The sequence below is a fragment of the Macrobrachium nipponense genome, chromosome 10 (genome assembly GCF_015104395.2).
Source record: "Macrobrachium nipponense isolate FS-2020 chromosome 10, ASM1510439v2, whole genome shotgun sequence".
NCBI lineage: Eukaryota > Metazoa > Arthropoda > Malacostraca > Decapoda > Palaemonidae > Macrobrachium > Macrobrachium nipponense.
This window is the reverse complement of record NC_087204.1, coordinates 45,476,935-45,497,209: the sequence shown is the minus strand read 5'-3', so window position 1 is coordinate 45,497,209 and position 20,275 is coordinate 45,476,935. Positions and strand designations below refer to the sequence as shown.

Below are 20,275 nucleotides of genomic sequence, written 5' to 3'. Positions count from 1 at the left end.
CATTAAACACAGCACCAATACGACTTTATATATATATATATATATATATATATATATATATATATATATATATATATATATATATATATATATATATATATATATATAACGAAATACTTTTAAAATTGGTAAATTTAAAGCGAACCATTTGTCCTAAACTTGGAGGGAAAACCCCATAGACTTCCAAGAGTTCACGGGAGAACCAACGCAAAAGGCCTTGCGAAACATCCTAACAACCTCACTCCCGCAAGTTCGGTTTGAAAAATAACGTTACTCAAACGAATTACAGCGGCTAAACCAAAGAAAGGCCTTGATTTATCGATACACGTGGAGTACAGCAAGGGTGAGATATGACCTGCTCGTCACTGCAAGGGATTGATTTACGATTAGCTTTCCAATTTAGCTGCGCCTTTATCTAAGCTTTACATCTAGCAACCCCTTCTACTATTTCCCTCATGTCCATTTCGCGGAGCGCCCGTGAAGACACTCGCTGGGATTTGAGTGAAAAGTAAATATCTCCCCGCTGGGCGATGTTTTCCCGTCCTTTTCGTTATTCATACACGGGTTCATGTGCACGGGCGTTGCTTCCTTACTCTTTCATCTACAGATTTTCTGTCAGTCACAAGGGCAGTAAAACAAGTAGATTTACATAAAGAGATCTGCGGTTGCGATAACTCAGTCAAAATTAATACCTATGGTCGATTTTCTAAACAACTAGTTGGCGTAGCTTCACTCTTTAAGAGAACATAACGGAAATCTCTCTCTCTCTCTCTCTCTCTCTCTCTCTCTCTCTTCTCTCTCTCTCTCTCTGTATTGTGGACATTCTTCAAAGCGCATAAATCATAATACTCATAACTTGAGTGCATACATACATCAAAACAAAATAAAAACAATTTTAATGTAGCCATTAGCTATTTAACAGAAACATTCACTGGAACAAGTTGCACAAAAACATTTAAGTGCTTATATAAAGGGGCACAAAAGCAAAAACAAATTATTTAGAGAGAGAGAGAGAGAGAGAGAGAGAGAGAGAGAGAGAGAGAGTCATAAAATTCCCGAACTACAAAAGCGGCCTTAGAGCGAACAAAGCCTCCAAGATTAGCCCTATCTGTAAGGCATGCCAGTAACGTAAGCCACGCAGCCGCAGAACCTAAAACAATGGGTAGGAATTCAAGGGAAAATATATATTTATCAAAACTTATAATGACGATACATCTTTCTCTCAGGTAACAGACAGAGGGGGTGCGTGTTCACTTCTCGAGTGGGGTTCGTTCTCTAAAATCCAGGAACCCTCTGTAAGCATCAGCATTGGATTACGTATCTGGATGTTAGTCGATTGTTGTGGATGTAACTAGGGTGGAGAATGTGAAAGAGAAAGAGAAACAAGTACAGGTTCATCGCTCTGCTAGAATGTACATCATCAATAACGAGAGGGTCTCTACACTGGGGTGAAACCATTCAAAGGATACTCTCTCTTTCTCATAAAGAAAGTTACTTTTACGATGATGTTGATGAAAAAATATTAATAATGACAGTCAGGGGAAAGTTTTGTGATAAAAAATATCTTAAATGACCTACTCTATTCATTCAGATTCTAAAAATGCACGAGAGTTTTGTCTACAACACATACTTGGGCGCAGAGCACTAAGAACCCTCCTAACGGCATAATTACAGACGACTTCCATTCAAAAGGAAGGAGAGAACTCTTCACTTTCGTACTCAGAGTTTCTTAGCGACTAATGGAGAAGGACCTTGGTCATTGAGCGATAGGAACGTTTTTCTGGTCCGCCTGGCAGGAACCCAATGAATATCATCGACACCCTCCTATTCATTTTCGAGAAGAGTTCGTTCGAGGGGAAGAGTCAGCATCCCTTTATTATTTGGCCCTTTGTACCCTGCGTGGTACCGCGCCTAAAATGTACCATCACCAACCGAGGATAATTAAAACAAACCGCGTCTAATTACTACCTTTGCTTTGTGGCCTCAAATTCTGATACTGTATCTCAAGCCAGAGACAGACATAGAAAGATGTGCGGGCGTTGGCAAGATATTAAAATGTATGTAGTGCATCTTTATGTTTTAGCCAAATAATAATATTATTAATGTGAACTGCTGAATTTAGCACAATGGCATAATAGTCTTCATGCCAAAAACCCAAAACAAACTTCGGAAATAAATGGTAGACATAGGTACTAAATGTGTAAATATACCAAAGCCAAATGCACAAATTGGTAAGATATATTATTATCTCAAAAAAACCAACATCTCCTGAACATGAAACTAAAGATAATAGCTCTAGACAAGATACAGTTAGAAAGATTTTCTTTGCAAAGTTAGCAGGTTAACTTGTACTTTATCAAAATTTTAAGTGCATAGTTTTAATCCTTAGGAAAATTACTTTACAGTACTTTTCTTTCCGCAAAATCACAATAAAAATTTCATGTTGTAGGTTGACCTCTTAAAAAATAATAAGATCCAACCTACTATTATCTAACTACAAAATCATTTACAAATAGCCTGAGTGGTTATAAAATTTTGAGATCTGTTTCGTTTCTACACTAAATCACTAAGGATTTATTTATTTATTAATTTTTTTTTACTAACCTCAAATGTCCAATTTAACTTTGAGAAAACAACGAGAACAACTGGGCTACAAATCATTAGGAAAATTTCATATTAATGCAGCACGCGGTAGAAGGGCGGCAGAAGCTAACAGTTAAACTTTACGATAGCTCTTTAAAAATTACAAATACGCCTGAGACTTAAAATCGCCCGCAAATATTTCATAAGCATAAAGCATAAAAACTTTACCGAGATAAGTATTCACTCATTAGACCGAACTATTACCCTCTCTGACCCTTTTTAGGGACTAGCCCTAATATGACTCAACCTTTTTTAAAAGGATCTCTCGCCCTCTCTCTTGTTTGGAAACATCACAAATTGATTAACACTTTGGCAACAAACGTGAATTCTAAGCTATTAACTTAAAGAATTATGAACCCTTGTTTTGGCATAATTGACTTAACCTTTTCTATTACACAATAAATATTAAGTCTCCATGTACAAGTACTGATAGAAAAAAATATAAGTAATTCATTTATTGTTTTCTACTGAACCGTAGTTGCAAACAAAATTAAGAGTAATAAAGTGCACAAATATAAAAATATGAGTAATAGAAATTTTTCCTCAAAACACTAAGTAGTAGAGATCCTGGAACTCAACCCTTTTCAGGAAAAATCTTACAGACCTTGAATCAGTAACAAAAATCCTAAAAAGGATAAAGTAAATTTTGAAGAGTAAGGTTTATCGCTAAACTTCAAGAAACGGGATAAATGATCTACAATGTTTGTATTTGTAACATAAACTTAAATTACCCCAGACATTTAATTCCATTCCATCAAGGTCGCGTAACAACAATTTGTAATACTTTACAAAAACAACGAACATAAGATAACTTGAACCTAATGTCCGTTTCCTCATAATTGAGAATCGCACATATCAGTAAGATGAAACTCAAGAACCCCATTTCAACTTGATGAGCAAGAGTGCTTGAAGAGATTACCCTTTTCTGACCCACAGAGGTACATGCTGACAAGGCTCCGCAAAGGTCCGAGGGAGACATAATGGGGCATGACAGTTCCAACAAGGGGCGAAGGTACAAACCAATAAACCCGCATTGACTACCCTTTATCCCCATCTCCCAATCCTTCCTTCCCTGCAACCAGTCCCACCCATATTCCTACCAAGATGGCGAGGACCCCCGATCCCCTCCAGTATACCCCCGGTAACAGAGCAGAGCCACCGAGCCAATCAGCCAACGAACCCTTCTGGCTCGTGTCTCGCACCTGCCGCCACCTTTGCTTGACCTCGTGACGTCACACCACCTTCGCCTAACTCAAGAAGAGATGCTGCAGTCCTTTTCCATCCAATAAAGTTTGATCATGAAACTCAATGAAACGTTACTAATGATTTAGTCCAGCGTTTCCCTTAAAAAGAAATCCGTTCTCAGATAATGTTTTCATTAATGTGAAAGCCGATAGAAAAATAACTGCCACCTTAAAAACAACTTCATTGCGATCTTCCTTCAGGAAAACAACTTTATAAACAACTGAGAGAGAGAGAGAGAGAGAGAGAGAGAGAGAGAGAGGAGAATGTGTATGTCTGTTAAACCCTCCGAGGTCTACAGGATGTCGGTTGTCTTTGCTTCGTTAACCTCTTCTTCTGATAATCTAGAATTATTTTCTCTCTTCTTTGACATTTTTATTATCACTGCCAAGAGATAACATTTCCAACTCGGAAAAATTACGGGAGAACATTGGGAACTAATTTTAGAAATCTTAGAAGAACTGAACAAGACCACAGAATTTTTTCTTACTGATTCAACCACAGATCTCGAGGCAACGGTACTTTTTGCCGATGCTTTTCTGTTTTAGTTTTTTTGATGCATAATTTGTTTTTGCGTTTCACACACGCGCTCATATATATATATATATATATATATATATATATATATATATATATATATATATATATATATATATATATATATAAACTGATAATCTTCTTACACGCGAGGATATATTCATATATCATACAGTTGTAATCCACATAGGAAAATGAAAGCTGTACTGTACCATTAGAATATGCCCAAACGTTTTGTCCTTCAATCGACCTCTTCTTGGAGCATTTATTAATAACGCTCCAGGAAGTCCATTGGAGGACGAAACTTGGGAATATTTCTAATCGTTTACATCTTTAATGATCAATCTAGGCATGATTTCCTAAGATTACTGAAGACACTAAGCGTAAAAGTTTTTCAACATAGAATTCAACCACAATTTACGTCCTATTTTTTTCGATAAATTAAGCACTTGCTGCAAATGAAGCCTACAACACTCCAGCTCAAACATGCCTATGCACAATATCTTATAAATGATGATGGATGGAAGTGGTAAACGGGTCAACAACGAAAGAGAGAGAGAGAGAGAGAGAGAGAGAGAGAGAGAGAGAGAGAGAGAGACTTTATCATATGACCATCATCAAAACTGTTACAGTTTCCACATGAGTTCAACCCGATGCTATATTCGAACATCTCACACGAAGATGGAGAGCCTGGAATGGAAGGAGCTTTGAAAGACGAGAGCAAAAATTAAAATGGACGGTCATTCGTTTGATCTCATTCTCGATACAGCCTATAAAGATGCAAAACTAAGTGGAGTCAAAATTCGAAATCCTCGCCTTTTTCGGAATTTCTCCACCCATGAAAATATAAACGGGAGGAGGAAAAGGGCAGAGGTATGGCGACAGGGTCGAGAGAGAGAGAGAGAGAGAGAGAGAGAGAGAGAGAGAGAGAGAGAGAGAGATGGGAGCAGAGATTTACATGGACGAGGAGGAAGTGCGACCATTGAAAATACCAGAGAGAGAATCGCCTGGAACGAAGAATACACAAGAGCGATAAGGATGGCAGATAAGGCGCACGGCAGAAGAGGATTATAATATTGTTAAGACACCCTTCCCGCCAATCGAATCTCTCCTCCCGACCACAGGAACAGAAATGAGTATACCAATGTTAAGCCTCCAAAAGACAAAGGGTCATTAACAGTGAGCCAGCGAACGAAATAAGTAGCCAATGAGAGTGACCCGGGGAAAGGCGAAACCATCCAGCAACCTCATAAAAATTGGAAACGTTACGAGTCTTCCACCACACAAAGAAGAAAACCGAAACCTATGCCACGCCATTTATTCTGGACAACTGTGTCATTTCCCAGTAAATTGGCATCGCATAATCAAGGTTCCTTTGGGAGTATCTTAGTACGAGCATCCAATTTCATGATGGAATTTACCTATTTTTTTATATATCTAATTTTTTATATTGAAGTCCATACCCGCAAAATTAAAACAAAATGCTATTATAATCCATATTTACTTACAACGAAACTAGTATACTTCGACAATTCAAAAAAGTCCAGTTTGTACAAAATCGTTGCACTAGAAACAAAAATAAAACTAATTATTTTGCAACACTCAAACATACTGTCGCCACTATATTTTATATACAGCATTACATAATTATTCGTTTTCTGATTTACCATTACCATTCTCTTATCATCATGAAATCTAAAGGGTCTTAATTCTCATATCATCACACAAGTATTTCTTACAAGAAATTATACTGTATTTTTCTCAATCTGCTTAAAATCTAACTTTGTTCCATAAACGAGTAACAATGTTGCTTCGAGAACCTTTCATTAATACCACCCTCGTTGATTTCATCCACTTTGAGAAATATGGATTTAAAAATACCGAGATACTGGTAAGGAAACATGAGATGTTCTTTCGCATTCCACACTACTGAAATAGCTTCCAATTTCATAAGTAACAAAAGCATGCACTATCATAATCCCACACATGTCAAAATACCAATACAAGACATTTTATGAAATAATCAAACATACTAGAAACGTATTAAATATTAATAAAACCAAAAAAATTGTAAAATAAAAATTAAGAAATTTCTAAGACAGTTTATCGAGTATACCACGGTATCTTAAATCAATCTTATTCAAAATTTCCGTCTACAGCAATATCAGTAATTTTCATTTGTTCTTGTTAAAATAATATTATCACATAGCATTGCAAAAAATTATAATCACCTTTTTCCTCCGACTCACTCTTTCTCTCCTATATTTGATTGGGCGCGTGCGTACAAGTAAATGTCTCTTCCTGATACTGCCAAAAAATCTTGACCACTTGGACGCCCAACTCCCCCTTCTCTCTCTCTCTCTCTCTCTCTCTCTCTCTCTCTCTCTCTCTCTCTCTCTCAATCGGGGGTATTATCTAACGGATCGTTCCTCCGGTGAACCTCCCGTAGAACAAAGAACGTGTCCGGGCCATTCAACTAGACCAATGGACACCTTGGGGGCAGAGGTGGATGTTTGGATAAGTTATTGTTCGTTCGCCACCCTTAAGAAGCACCCATCCTCCATTGGCGAGAGAGAGAGAGAGAGAGAGAGAGAGAGAGAGAGAGAGAGGGGGGCGGGGGAATGCAGAGTAGGAGTAGGTTAGGAATGATGGTAGGAAACGAGATCTAGCAATATGATCCACGCTCAAAAGTCATTAAATTCCACACTGCAATCTTTGTGGCATCATTGGCACGAATGAATGGTTCCTCGAGGAGAGAGAGAGAGAGAGAGAGAGAGAGAGAGAGAGAGAGAGAGAGAGAGAGAGAGAGAGAGAATTAACCTAAGACTACACTTGCATTTGCAAACACACGGACCATTACTTTCAGAGCATAGATCACTGAAAGACAGAACTAGTGTAAAACAAAGCTAATATATATATATATATATATATACTATATATATGTATCTATTATCAGATATATATAATTATATATGTATATAACTATATAATATATATATATATATATATATATATATATATAGATATATATATATATAATTATCTTATAGTATATATATATATATATATATTATATAATTATAGAATAATAATAAACAAAATTCAAAGAATGGTTAAATTAAGCCGCATATGTAAATTTCTTTATATATCTCACTACAAAAACGGAGAAGGACGGAGAAGAAACACCAAAATCCGACCTATCACTATTAACCACATTATATGCATTACCTCGGTAACCAAAAGTTCACAGTACGTCGGGCATTATGTTACTAAGTTCGTGGCCTTTACTCTCCTCACCCTTTCATAATTTCATCTGACCTGTGTGTCGGGAAGGAACCTCATGGCCAATTACATATGCTAAACCGCCCATTGCAAGTTCTCTTCGGCAATCCATAAAGAATGATCTCCCGTTATCCAGTCAACCTGTTACAACCATTACATTATACCAACACCTTCCTTTTCATGCCACCTTTCAACACTTCCAGCTGACAAGCCTTAAGAAACGTTCTCCCCTCCCCCTCCCCCCTTTTTCTCCAACTCCCTCCACATTTCACGCAAGTAACAAACCCTTTCTGACGAAGGGGTCAAAATACTTATATCGCCCCCATCCCAGCGAATGGACGGGCTTCAAAAGCATTCTCTTGTGCAATAAGCGAAGCTTTAACAAAGCTATAAACAACGAGTACCTTCAATTCACGGAGGGAAATCAAACAAAGGCTTTTGCAATAGAAACTTATTCACGCAGTGTTCTGAAGTCATCACATTCTAAAAAGCCATTGACAAGTCAGACCAACAAAAATATACAGCGTAGTCTGCCACACGAAAGTAAAGTTAACGAAATATAAAGGCTAAACAATACCACATTTATAAAATTAAAACTGATTATTTCGATCACCAAATCTAAGAACAAGAAATTTGACATTAAAAGCACATTCTTGAGAATGAAATGCAGCATTTTATATAAACATACACAACCGCACACACAATATATATCTACACATATATAGATAAAAATTTGTGTATATATACGTATAAGAAAATGAAGAATTTGACTGAAACTACGCCATAATAATAATAATACAGCCACAATGAACAAGAATGTCATGAAATCATACAGTGAAACAAAAGCGCAAGACAGCAGCAACCATTCCATCCCTTGAGTTGTGGGTGAATGTGTGACCCTCAGCCTGGAGTGCCATATACCCCCAGTGACCCGCCAAACGATTCCGGGCATGAGAGTGGATTGGGGCATGGATGAGGTGTTCGCGAAGGTGCGAGAAATGACCCTCGCCCGACCTTCAGCGGGGCTGGGGCTATTGATCAAGAATGGATGATTAACACGCCCATTTTTAACACACGCCATACGACGCCCATTAATGTATTCTGAGAGATATTAATGGATAGGTGATGTAATAAAAATGTATCAGAAAAATATTCGGGAAAAGCAAAAACAAACTAACGAGAGAGAGAGAGAGAGAGAGAGAGAGAGAGAGAGAGAGAGAGAGAGAGAGAGAGAATGACGGTCAATTCCTTAAATGGTACACATGATAAAGCGTACCTGTTACAACATAAATAAAAAAAATAAGGAAATTTCAAATTTTTTGGACAAAGGAACATAAAATTCCTAATTTAGTACCGGGCATATTTTACAACACTTAAGAAATTAATACAAGCTGGAGGGACAGGGGAAAATATTCACCCAAAATTAACAACACTTAGTCAAGCCTTCAAGGGCTAAAACAATTATAAAAATATAGCAACATCATTAGAGCTCAATGAATGTATATATTATTGACACAAAACAAATAATTTTGTGTGTAACAAGTCAAAGTGACAACAAAGTTCATGCAATGCAGCATAAGGATAAATCCGTTATTATGATGGTATCCGTATAAACTGTAGCATACCATTATCTGGCAACATGAGAGAGAGAGAGAGAGAGAGAGAGAGAGAGAGAGAGAGAGAGAGAGAGAGAGACCCAGTACTGTGAAGTCTCTTATCTTCTGCGAAATCGGATGTAAACGTGATAAAATCATTGCATTAGAGAATAGCATTCGATAGTGTCTTAATTACGATCTGCACCTGCAATTATCTTTTATATCTCTTATCACATTAGAAATCAATGAGTGACCTGAAGGAACAATACCAATGAGGCGGTCATCAATTTTATCAAACAGAGAGGACGACGACGATGAAGATGAGACCGATAGGAGATAAAAGATAGAAGATGAAATACAAGAAAATCAAGACGGAGATGACGTCGGTTATGCTGACTTAAAATAATGAAAAAAAGAAAAAGAGAAAAAAGATAACGAAGGAATGACTGAGGGTAAAAATTACGACCAAGACACCGGTAAGTGACAGGTCACTACGGTCCTTTCCTAGGGACTTAGGCGAAGCTGATAATATGGACCGGTTCCTTCTGCACGAGAGGACTGAAATTAAAGCTTTAATACGTGGCTTGCAAGAGGCGAAGAGAGAAAGCGAGAACCTGTCAGCAAAAGGAAGGATACATTTTCTACGTTATTTACCCATTTGAGATGCCAACTGATTATTAAACTGATGCTGGCAGAGGAACCATGAATAGCAGCATCCCTTTTTCCCTGAACCACAGAGCACCCAAACGTTTTAAAACCGCAAGAGTCGGAATTTCTGTTAATATCATCGGTGCATTCATTCACACGAATAAGAAACAGCTGCATTATGAGAAAACTCAGCACACAGTGATTTAATCGCATCCTTTTTCCCATATTCCTTCTTTTACTCTGTATGCACGGAAGCACCTGCTTATCGTCTAGGCCACACGTCTGCGAGCATTTCATAAGTCTCTCTTCTAATGGGATAAGAGGATGAGATTTACACAGCCAGCAAGACCTAGTGTTGGCTAGAATAAATGCATAATGGCATGCTGAATTATTCAAAGGGGCCGAGTAGTCAGGGGAATAATCTTCTATGCTCTTTAAAGACAGTAGTTATTCAGAAAAAACAAACTCGAGACCATATAAATTTTCAAATTGATGCTTTCTCTGTAAATGAAATTCCGGAGGCTAATCGAAGACGCGCGTCAATACTACAGTAAAAGATCAGGAATAAGTCAAACGAATGCTACAGCAGCATGATCCATTACACCGAAATTAGTCTAGCAAGAATAAAAAGTCTCTCTTCGGCAAGCAAAGCAAGCAAACCAAACCAAACAGAAATAAGAGCGTCATAATATATTTTATCTATAACCATAAACGCAGTACCAAAGTTCTGCAAAGTGGCAACGAAGTACAAGAAAACTGCATAGTATTAACATAATTATCTAAACAATGGCTACTCTTAACTATATAATCGAGTTGTTGTCGCCGTTAAAGGCAGCGGGTATTGCAGAGCCCTGTGACAAAGGAGGCAGAGGAACCCGTTTCTTTCACTGGAAGAAAGAGAAGATTAGTAACACATTGTTTATGTTTACGTTTGGCATCCTCCGCTCCCCCGTGGCTTTACTGCTTGCGTTGTCACACTTATCATGGTAATCGGCACTGGGTTTTCTCTAACCCCGGGATCCTGTGCTTGGCGATACTCAAAAATGATTTTGCTCCAGACTTTCTGTGAAATTTCTTTGTATTGAATTTACCGTTATGGCAATGTCGTATCCCCTGTCAGTGAAAGAACTGAAGTTATGTAACGCATGCCTTCTTGTCGCTAGTGTTTAGGCCAACTGCTAGTTAACATACAAGTACTCTTATTCACTTCAACAGACTATTAGAAAGCATGAACCTTTCTATTTCAAGTCGATTTTCATCCAAACATAAAGTATCCTTAACAGTGTTCATGGGTACACTAGCCTAATTAATCAATTCAGCCAATAATCTCATCTTACAGAAATATATACCTACATACACGTTTCCCTCATCACATGCCTTTTCCCCATTTCACTTAGTCGGGGAGTAAGACTACAAACTACTTTGTTATTGTTGCTGTTGCTCTTTCTGTTGTTGTTCTTGTTATGGGGTAGGAAAGATCTATGGAAGAGCCTAAAAAGGTCTAAAAAAGGTGTTTGCCGTTGAGTTAAAGATACAGGAATTTAGGATAGAATATTTATGATTTATTTACTAGAATGAAAAAGTAAAAAATAAATGATGTAAATGTTTACAGTATATATTAATTATTTCTAATAAAATACAGCGTATTTATTTTAATTATCATTGGTGAAACAAGGCTCTATTTGGCTGTAGATTTTAACACGTTTTAATTTATTTGGTGTACTGAATTTAGGCTATGTTTCTGTTCAATTATCTTGTATTTCCACTTATAACTGAGAATGTATGAACGTGTGTAATTTGTGTTCTTTTTATTTGATCCTTATTGTTAGTTGAGTAGTACTAAATATGAGTATTAATTGTACAGACCACTTCACGTTAAGTTTGGAATATAATGTTTACAACTTTAGGTGAGGGGAAAATCTTGCACACGTCCTTATGAGATAGTCCCTCTGGTAACGAGATTGGTAACCCACAAATGCTTATGGGGCTTATGTGCTGAGGGGGTATTTCCTTTCTTACTGGTCACCCATCCGACTATTAACCAAACACAAAATTGCCAAATTTTATTGATCGAATGATGAGCGGCATAGCCCACATCTGTATGCAGTCGAACGGAGGCGCATTTATTTATAAGAAAACAGGCACTGTAAACTTATAAGCTATACTCAAGGAATGAAGGGCGTCTACACTTGTATAAATCCCTATGGCAGCATAGAAGTGGGTGTATTCATCTCATCCTAAAATATATGAGTTTCCAAATAAAATTCTACGTGATTTGGGGCAGGCACACAGGATCAACGTTCAAAATATTTATGACAACGAATGACATTTACTTGAGCGTTTCCTAAGTCCTCTAATCTCCAATTTACAAGTTGCCTTCGACACCTTCAGAAAATTTGGAAGAAAATCGTTACTTTTTATTTTTCTTTTACTTAAAAAATATATGACAATAATACCTTCACTTCTTTTTGCTTTCTAATTGGCTCTCTTACTCTTCTTTGATGAGTCAGTTCTATTAGGAGTGTTTTCTCCCTATCTCATTTGAGGGTAGGACGTTACAAGAAATATTCCCTAGCGTGTAAAGAAACAGCCTCCTCTGCCTTTATGATCAAGATACAAAAACAACATCCTCTCTCTTTCCCACTCACACATCCTCAACAAAGCAAACATTAACTAACACCACGGGAGACAGCATCTACAGCAGGTTAAGAGGTAATGCAATCAAAGCTCACATTGTTGCACTGAAAGAATGAGCGGCACAAGTTCGTCAAAACAAGATTACTTGATTAAGAGGAAGAGAGGCGACGAATATGTAAGGCAGCCTTAGGAGTCCCAAAATTGCTCATAAATGTTAATTCTGCAAGTAAAAGCCTTATTCTAGCTTAGGCCCATAACAGGTTTTCGTTTTTTGTTAAGGATATTTCACATATATATTCTTTATATTTCTTTTCTATAACTATTAACAAAAATAGCTATTTCACATACGGAGGTTCTCGACGAGGACAACTCATTCTCTCTCTCTCTCTCTCTCTCTCTCTCTATCATATATATATATATATATATATATATATATAATATATATATATATATATATATATATATATATAATATACACAACCGATATATATTTAAAGAAAAATATAATTGTATCGCAATTTATCAACAAAAAATAAAACTGCAGAGGCAACCATATGTAAAATGTTACAGCAAAATAAGTGACAGACAGTCCGGCCAAAATTCTTTTTATAAATTAACGCATTTATTGTAATCAAAATACACACACTTTCACAATTTTTTTTCTCACTCTCATTCGCTTTTACCGAGATATCCGCTGGAAAGGACTTTTTCAACGTACTTCTAAGGAGAACAATTAGATCTACGAAGCAAGTCAGAAACAGAACACGTGGCCAATGTTCAACATTCAATATAAATGTTTTTTGTTCAGAGGGAACACATTTCCGAGTAATGCAAAAGCAGAAAAACGGGGTCCAAACGAGATCATCATGAACTGGGGTTAAAAGTCAGGCCAGTGAGTGGTTGTGCTATTCTTTTACTTTCCGACCACTCCCGTCATTTTGAAAATGGCAAAACCTGGAATACCGGGTAAAGGCAAAAGTCATCTGCAAGAACAAGGTGATGCTGAGTCTGATAAGAGACTTTTGCGGGATCAGGCTACGTCAGCAGTAGTTATCTCAGGCACACCCTGCCTTCAGGAATTACAAGTGTCATAACATGTTCTTAACTGGGGACTCTATCCATACACTTCTGTCTGTCTAAAGGCTATTCCGAAGTGACGTAACATAATTTCACGGGTTTCGATGTCCTGGAAACTATTTAATCTATTTTATAATTACAAAGACCCCAATAGTTTTGTAATAGGTACTTCAATACAAAACATTCTCCTAAAAGTTTGAGTTATTCCTTGAAGTCAATCACTCTCTCTCTCTCTCTCTCTCTCTCTCTCTCTCTCTATCTTCATATATATACATATATAATATTCTTGTATCACGAAGAAAATTTTAAAACTAGGCATAAATTCTGACTCGTTACATTGCTTAAACTTGAGAAACTAAAGGCCAACTGGTCATGACTTACACCCATGGTTTTATTTTTTCTTTGTGGTACATCTGCATATATAAAACGTGTTCAAGAGCGCCTACTCCTTCTCTCTTCTTATATTATATATAAATATATATATTCTAATATATATATATATATATAGATATATATATATATAATATCTATATATATATATATATATATAAAGCTTTGCAGGAAATAGGGATTTTATTTCTACCTGCTCAACTCTCCATTAATGGTAAATCTTGTAAACAGTTTTATATCTGTGAAATATCATCTCATTCATAGTTTAAACCTCAGTAAACTACGGTGAGCACAAAACATCTTTACCGAATTCAGAAAAATATTTAGAATTTCTACTACTACTACTACAACTAAAAATAATTATAAGCAATAATAATAAGAATAATCTCAAGAAGATATGAATGTATGGAAACGTTTGGTTTAAGTACTAGGACAGGTAACTCTCCACAATTTACGAGCTAATTTGAGGAGGTACAAATGGTACTAAACATCGATTTCATCCCAGCTGCAAAAGGCAGAATAACCTCACTGCAGCAATACCTGTTTTATAATTGGAAGGTAAATCTTCTATAGTGACATTATGGGTTTTTCTGTCTTCATAATTTTCCCAGGTGCAACCACCCTCAACAACGACAACAACAACAAATCTTATATCCTCTTTCAGTAAAGATAACCATACATCCTGCAATGTCGGCTGCGGAATAGACTTGATGTACATTACTGAAAAATAAATAATTCGGTTTGTAATCATATGTCATTACATCTGCAAATTTATCCACACACACATATACAGTGGGTTTCCGAAAAGCTTATCTGTGAACTGTAGTAGCATGACTACTTGGGGGCCGGGGGGAGGGGGCCTGTCCTTGACTGATGCCAATTTCATCAGATGATAAGCTACCATCTGTCTTGCAGTGCGCAAATGAGAACTTTTGTTTAACTGACCAATGTAAATAGACCTAAGTTCTATTACATGCTGTACAACATAAGAAATTTAAAGCATAATTCAGCAAGCAAATCTATTTCAATAAATAGCAGTGGTTTGGCCCATAAATGTGATTTCAATGCAACGTAATAATGAGGTGTAATTATTCGTAAATGAAAAGGGGTATAGGAGCAAGATAAGCATTTCAGAAGTTTAGTAGAATATCAAAAAGAGATCAGGAAGTTATGCAAAACCTTTATCATCAAGCATGGAAACATTTTATACCCTGGACGGCAACAATCCCAGAATTTCTCAATTTGGCAACTGTTCCACGTTTCCATTTGCTGCGGTAGCTGTGGATTCTCACACCGTTTCATTAGAAGCTTCCCGGCTAAAACGCCTGTCTATCGCTTACACAAACCATTCAATCGAGGTTGAGCCTCATTATTGTTCTCATTTTCATTTAATTTCTTCAACTAGACCAGAAGGGACATCAGTCGATCCTCTTCTTGCCCTTCAAATCCTGATCTCTTTCTCTTTCTCCACACACACACACACACACACACACACACACAACACACACACACACACACACATATATATATATATATATATATATATATATATATATATATATATATATATATATATGTATATTCATATATCTCTATCTATATATATATACGCACATATATACATATACTATATTTAAGCACCACACTTGCACCTTAAATATCTCACGAATTTACCTCCTTGATCGTCGTATCTCTAACATGGATTTTACGCGTCTTCGGAGCCCTCGGCGGGGTTTTGCAGGTTTTGCACTGTCTTCTTTCCACTTCAACATCTTCGATCCTGCTCTAAGTTCCTTCCTGGGTGTCCAGTTGCTGAGTCGAATAACTACATTCTATACCTCATTTAACGCGCATGATCAGCGTCTAGTAAGTCTCTTCATTATAATGACTCTTAAATGACTAGGCATTGGCACGGCAAATGCCATCCATTAGTGTATCAAAATACTTCAAACGTCGAAATATATTTACGACTAAGCTGACAGAGTTAAGGATCATTTCTCTCTCCAATGTATGTGAGGACATCTACCATGATAACTGAAGCATATAAATGGAAATTAATAAACACGCATGTACATGTTTATTATTATTATTATTATTATTATTATTATTATTATTATTATTATTATTATATGTGTGTGTTTGTGTATGTATGTATTAAGTATGTATGTGCTTGTCTGTGGGTGCACGTTCTTCTTGAGATTCTTGATATATCGATACGATTTACAGACTCAACAGATGACTCGATTAGTGTAACTTCTAAAAGGATTATCCGCAAGAGAGACTCCGCAGTTACAAATACATTCACATGTCATCGCTACTGTTGTGTATGGGAATAAAAGTTAATTCGAAGCTAGTAAAGTGCAATGGATTTCATTTCACAATACAAGGTTTGCGCGAGCCAGTTGCCGACAACCCTGCTTCATTTACCACTATAAACACCACACATATATTCACCTTAACAAAGAGAAACTATTTCTGCTTTTGTTATCTCTCAACTGTTGAAAAACTGAAACTTCCAAGACGACAGATCCCTCACTCATTGTTTATCTTATCTTATCAAATTATCGCTGCAAATGACAAAGACTTCAACTATGCAGGCTACTATCAACTATTGATTTGCACACGTTCACATTCTGTACAGCACTGTATTAATATGAAAAGCCACTATTCCTAGTTTATCTCGTGTTTTAGTAATGGTAATAACAAATTCCAATGAGTAGTAAGGGTTATGAAAAAATCAAGTATACCTATATTTTTTTTTTACAAAATTTGTACGAACAATTTAAAAAAATACTACACATATCATTTACTGGACGAATATAAAAAGAAAATTATCAATAAGATCGCAAGTTAAAAAGGTTAATAACTGATTAATGAGGAACTAAACATTTGATGAATTAATTAATTAACAAAACAGGGCAACGAATACAACCAGGAAAATAGCTATATTGTTGGTGATAACCATCCAACAGAAATTAATAAAACCTGGGTTGCTAATATCGCTGATAATAACAAAAACACACAAATAAAAAGTTATAAGAAAAGCGTTAAAAAAGGCAACGTATACTATATAAGTCCAACAAACAATTTTGACTGCCTATCTTTCATAAACATGGGCATATATATATATATATATATATATATATATATATATATATATATATATATATATATATATATATATATATATATATATATATATATATATATATATATATATATACTATACACCAAAGTAACTTGAAGAAGAGAAGTAGAGAATAAAAGCGCCCGTCACCAACAGATATGCCGTGGCTTACCTTAATTGGCTCGGAGAGTGTTGATGCGTAGAAGTGGGCGTGTTCTGTATCGATGGACTAGAACTGCCTGAAATATGAGTGGCACTTTCCAAGAGCGGAGAGGGCGGTGCCAGCTCACACTCGGGTGCCAGAGTCACGTCGTCGCCATCTCCGTCAGGGAGAGCGTCCGCGTCGGAATACAAGTCTATGTTCGCATAATCACCCTCACTATATGGCGAAGTCTCGTAACCCGAGTCTTTCGTTAATTTTCTAACAGACCGACGATCTTTGTCGGCCCTTTCCAGGGGTCGCGCCGTTTGCACTTCGTTCTGGAGGCGCTCGACAGAGTCCGGTTGTTTTTGTCCGTCGCAAGCACTAAGAGTCACAGTGTCACTGGTGTTCATATGAGCGGGCAAGTTTTCGTAAATGTTCTCTTCGCCTTTCTCGTTACTTAAGGGCTGCGCTGACGAAGGCACACAAGGCGTTGTGGGCGAAGACGGCACCTGAGAGGCAGAGGAGGATATAGTGGAGGAAAGGGCTGAATGGACTGGAGACGCCTCTGAGGGTAAAGGAGTCCCATCTGCTTGCAGAGGACCTTCTTCCTCTTGGCGATCCAGCCGGGTCTTGGCCTCTTCCCTGAGCACCTTATTCTCATGGTAAGAAAACCTCCTTTTGGCGTCGGTCTTCTCGCAAAAGCTGTGACTCCTCTCCTTCTGGGTGGGACTGACAGAATTCAACTCGCGCTCTGACGTCCAGTTGTTCTTCTTCTTGAGGCCTTTGCCTTCCGAATGGTAATGAGGATTGCCTCTGGATAAAGAAGGTTCGGAGGTGTCCCTGGCCCTAGCACCTCCCCCTTCATCATCTCGATTGCGTCCAAGGGAACGCAGAAGTCGAGCAGCTGAAGGGAAACGCCCACTTTCACGCCGTTCTGGGGGATGCCGCCCACCTTCCACTCGAAGATCTTCTGAGTCTCTGCTGCTTCTAGAAAGAAAGAAAAATATGACATGAAAATACATCTCACGCAAAACTTATAATATATGTATAGTATATATATATATATATATCGATATATATATATATATTATATATATATACTATATATATGATATATATAGAATAGAGAGAGAGAGAGAGAGAGAGAGAGAGAGAGATAGAGAGAGAGAGAGGAGGAGGGAAGAGAGGAGAGAGAGAGAGGATTTAGAAAAGAAAAGAGAGAGAGAGAGATTTGAAAAGAAAACAACAGCGAAAATTTTAATCTGAAAACAATCAGTCTTAAAATGAACACTAAGACAGAAGTCTTTACTGTAAAAATGGAAATTATAACGTCAAATGATGTTCAAATATCAAAATTACATTAATCTACATCATGCAAAGAATACTCACTCAAGCTGAGTTTTTATTTATCTAAACACACGAGAAAAGTAAGAGTAACTGTGCAATATTGTCAACATATCTTGCTGCATATGTACTAAATGGGGGCGTGTCATTACCAGATACTCACGCATCTCTCAATAAAACATCTGGGTGCCACACTGGCTGATCATTTAACTAAACATACCCAACCGATTTTTTCTAATTACTAAGGAAATATATCCAGTACGTTTTGATTTAAAGATAGACAAGTGTAAGACCCCATGAGGGAATGCAGTCGCTTACCATAACATTACCCCTTACAGGGATTTTTAAGATTAAGCTTTTCACGTCAGGTGACAAGTTTCTTCTCAAAGAAACACTCCTCAGATACAACATTACTTCCACTAACTCTGGGTCTAGCCAAAATGCGATTCATTTTACTTGCATGTGCATATATTTATTTTCCAATAAATAATAACAGTTTTTATCATGGACTTCATCTGCTAAGTTTTGAATCATTGCTCAATTCATTGTGCAGGCGGACGTAAAATCAGGAGTTATGGGACAATCCACAATCAAGATATAAAAGCGATTCAATTCCGAAAAATCTTTGATAAAAGAGAATCATACTAGAATATCGAGGTGCATATATCTTTAAAAATTCAAAAAAGCATATATATTAACGATTAATTCACATCAGTACAACTGATGCACACCTTCGCGTAAAATATTTCGCGTTTGTTGATTTAGCAGATGAATGAAAAAACTTCTCTCTCTCTCTCTCTCTCTCTCTCTCTCTCTCTCTCTCTCTCTCTCTCTCTCTCTCTCTCTCTCTCTCTCTTCAATAAACAAGTGATTATTTGTCAATTAAAATCGAAGTGCTTATGCAGATACCTTAGATAACAGCAGTGATGAAAATGTTAACTGCGTAACAGGATCTTGTTATTGTCAATATATACTAATAATTACAAGAATTTACAAAATATTAACATGGTATTAATGGACATCAAGAGATATGAAAATCATATTATGTAATGACTTATAAAATTCAGGAGAAAAAAATGATGCAAAATGCAATACAAGAGGACAAACTGCAGTCTACTTAATAACTGTCATGGGACTTTGACGTGAGTAACAAATATTTAGTCAAACGAACTCTTAAAAGTTAAAGGGATTCCAGGATACTTTCACCTCCCAAAAAAACCTGAACAATGATTAATAATGTACGGATTAAGCATGGAACTGAAGTTCTTCCCATTCATATACACAGGAGGAGTATATTAATGTTTCCGAGTGAAAAATGCCCCGAAGAAACCACGCAACAAAATAGGAAAAATAGTTATTATGTTGCTGGACGCCACCGCGGCAAGAAAGACAGAAAAATGCAAAACTCTGCGGCTTTATCATGACATGTTTGGAGACAAGTACTTCGAAAGAAGAGAAAACGGAACAATCTCTGAACCGGCTAGACCTTAAAACAAGTAAGTTGGCCCTCAAAGACTGGGTTTTAATAAACCAGTTTGTTCTTGCAGAGCCTGCTAAAATGACATTGGATTACAGATACAGTGATTTTATCCCTTTAAATTGCTTGAT

General features: G+C 36.9%; 1 protein-coding gene across 7 annotated transcripts in view; it reads right to left on the bottom strand.

The window, feature by feature from the left end:
• LOC135223602 (mucin-2-like) overlaps positions 1-20,275 on the bottom strand; it is a 1,092,597-nt gene that overhangs the window by 533,124 nt on the left and 539,198 nt on the right. For 6 of the 7 annotated variants that reach the window (XM_064262169.1, XM_064262171.1, XM_064262170.1 and 3 more), the window contains one exon: positions 17,351-18,310. In XM_064262169.1, coding sequence (XP_064118239.1) covers positions 17,351-18,310 — 960 coding nt within the window. Of the gene's footprint in view, positions 1-15,725; positions 16,073-17,350; positions 18,311-20,275 lie in introns of those variants that run through there. The other variant, XM_064262172.1, reaches the window with a different exon arrangement.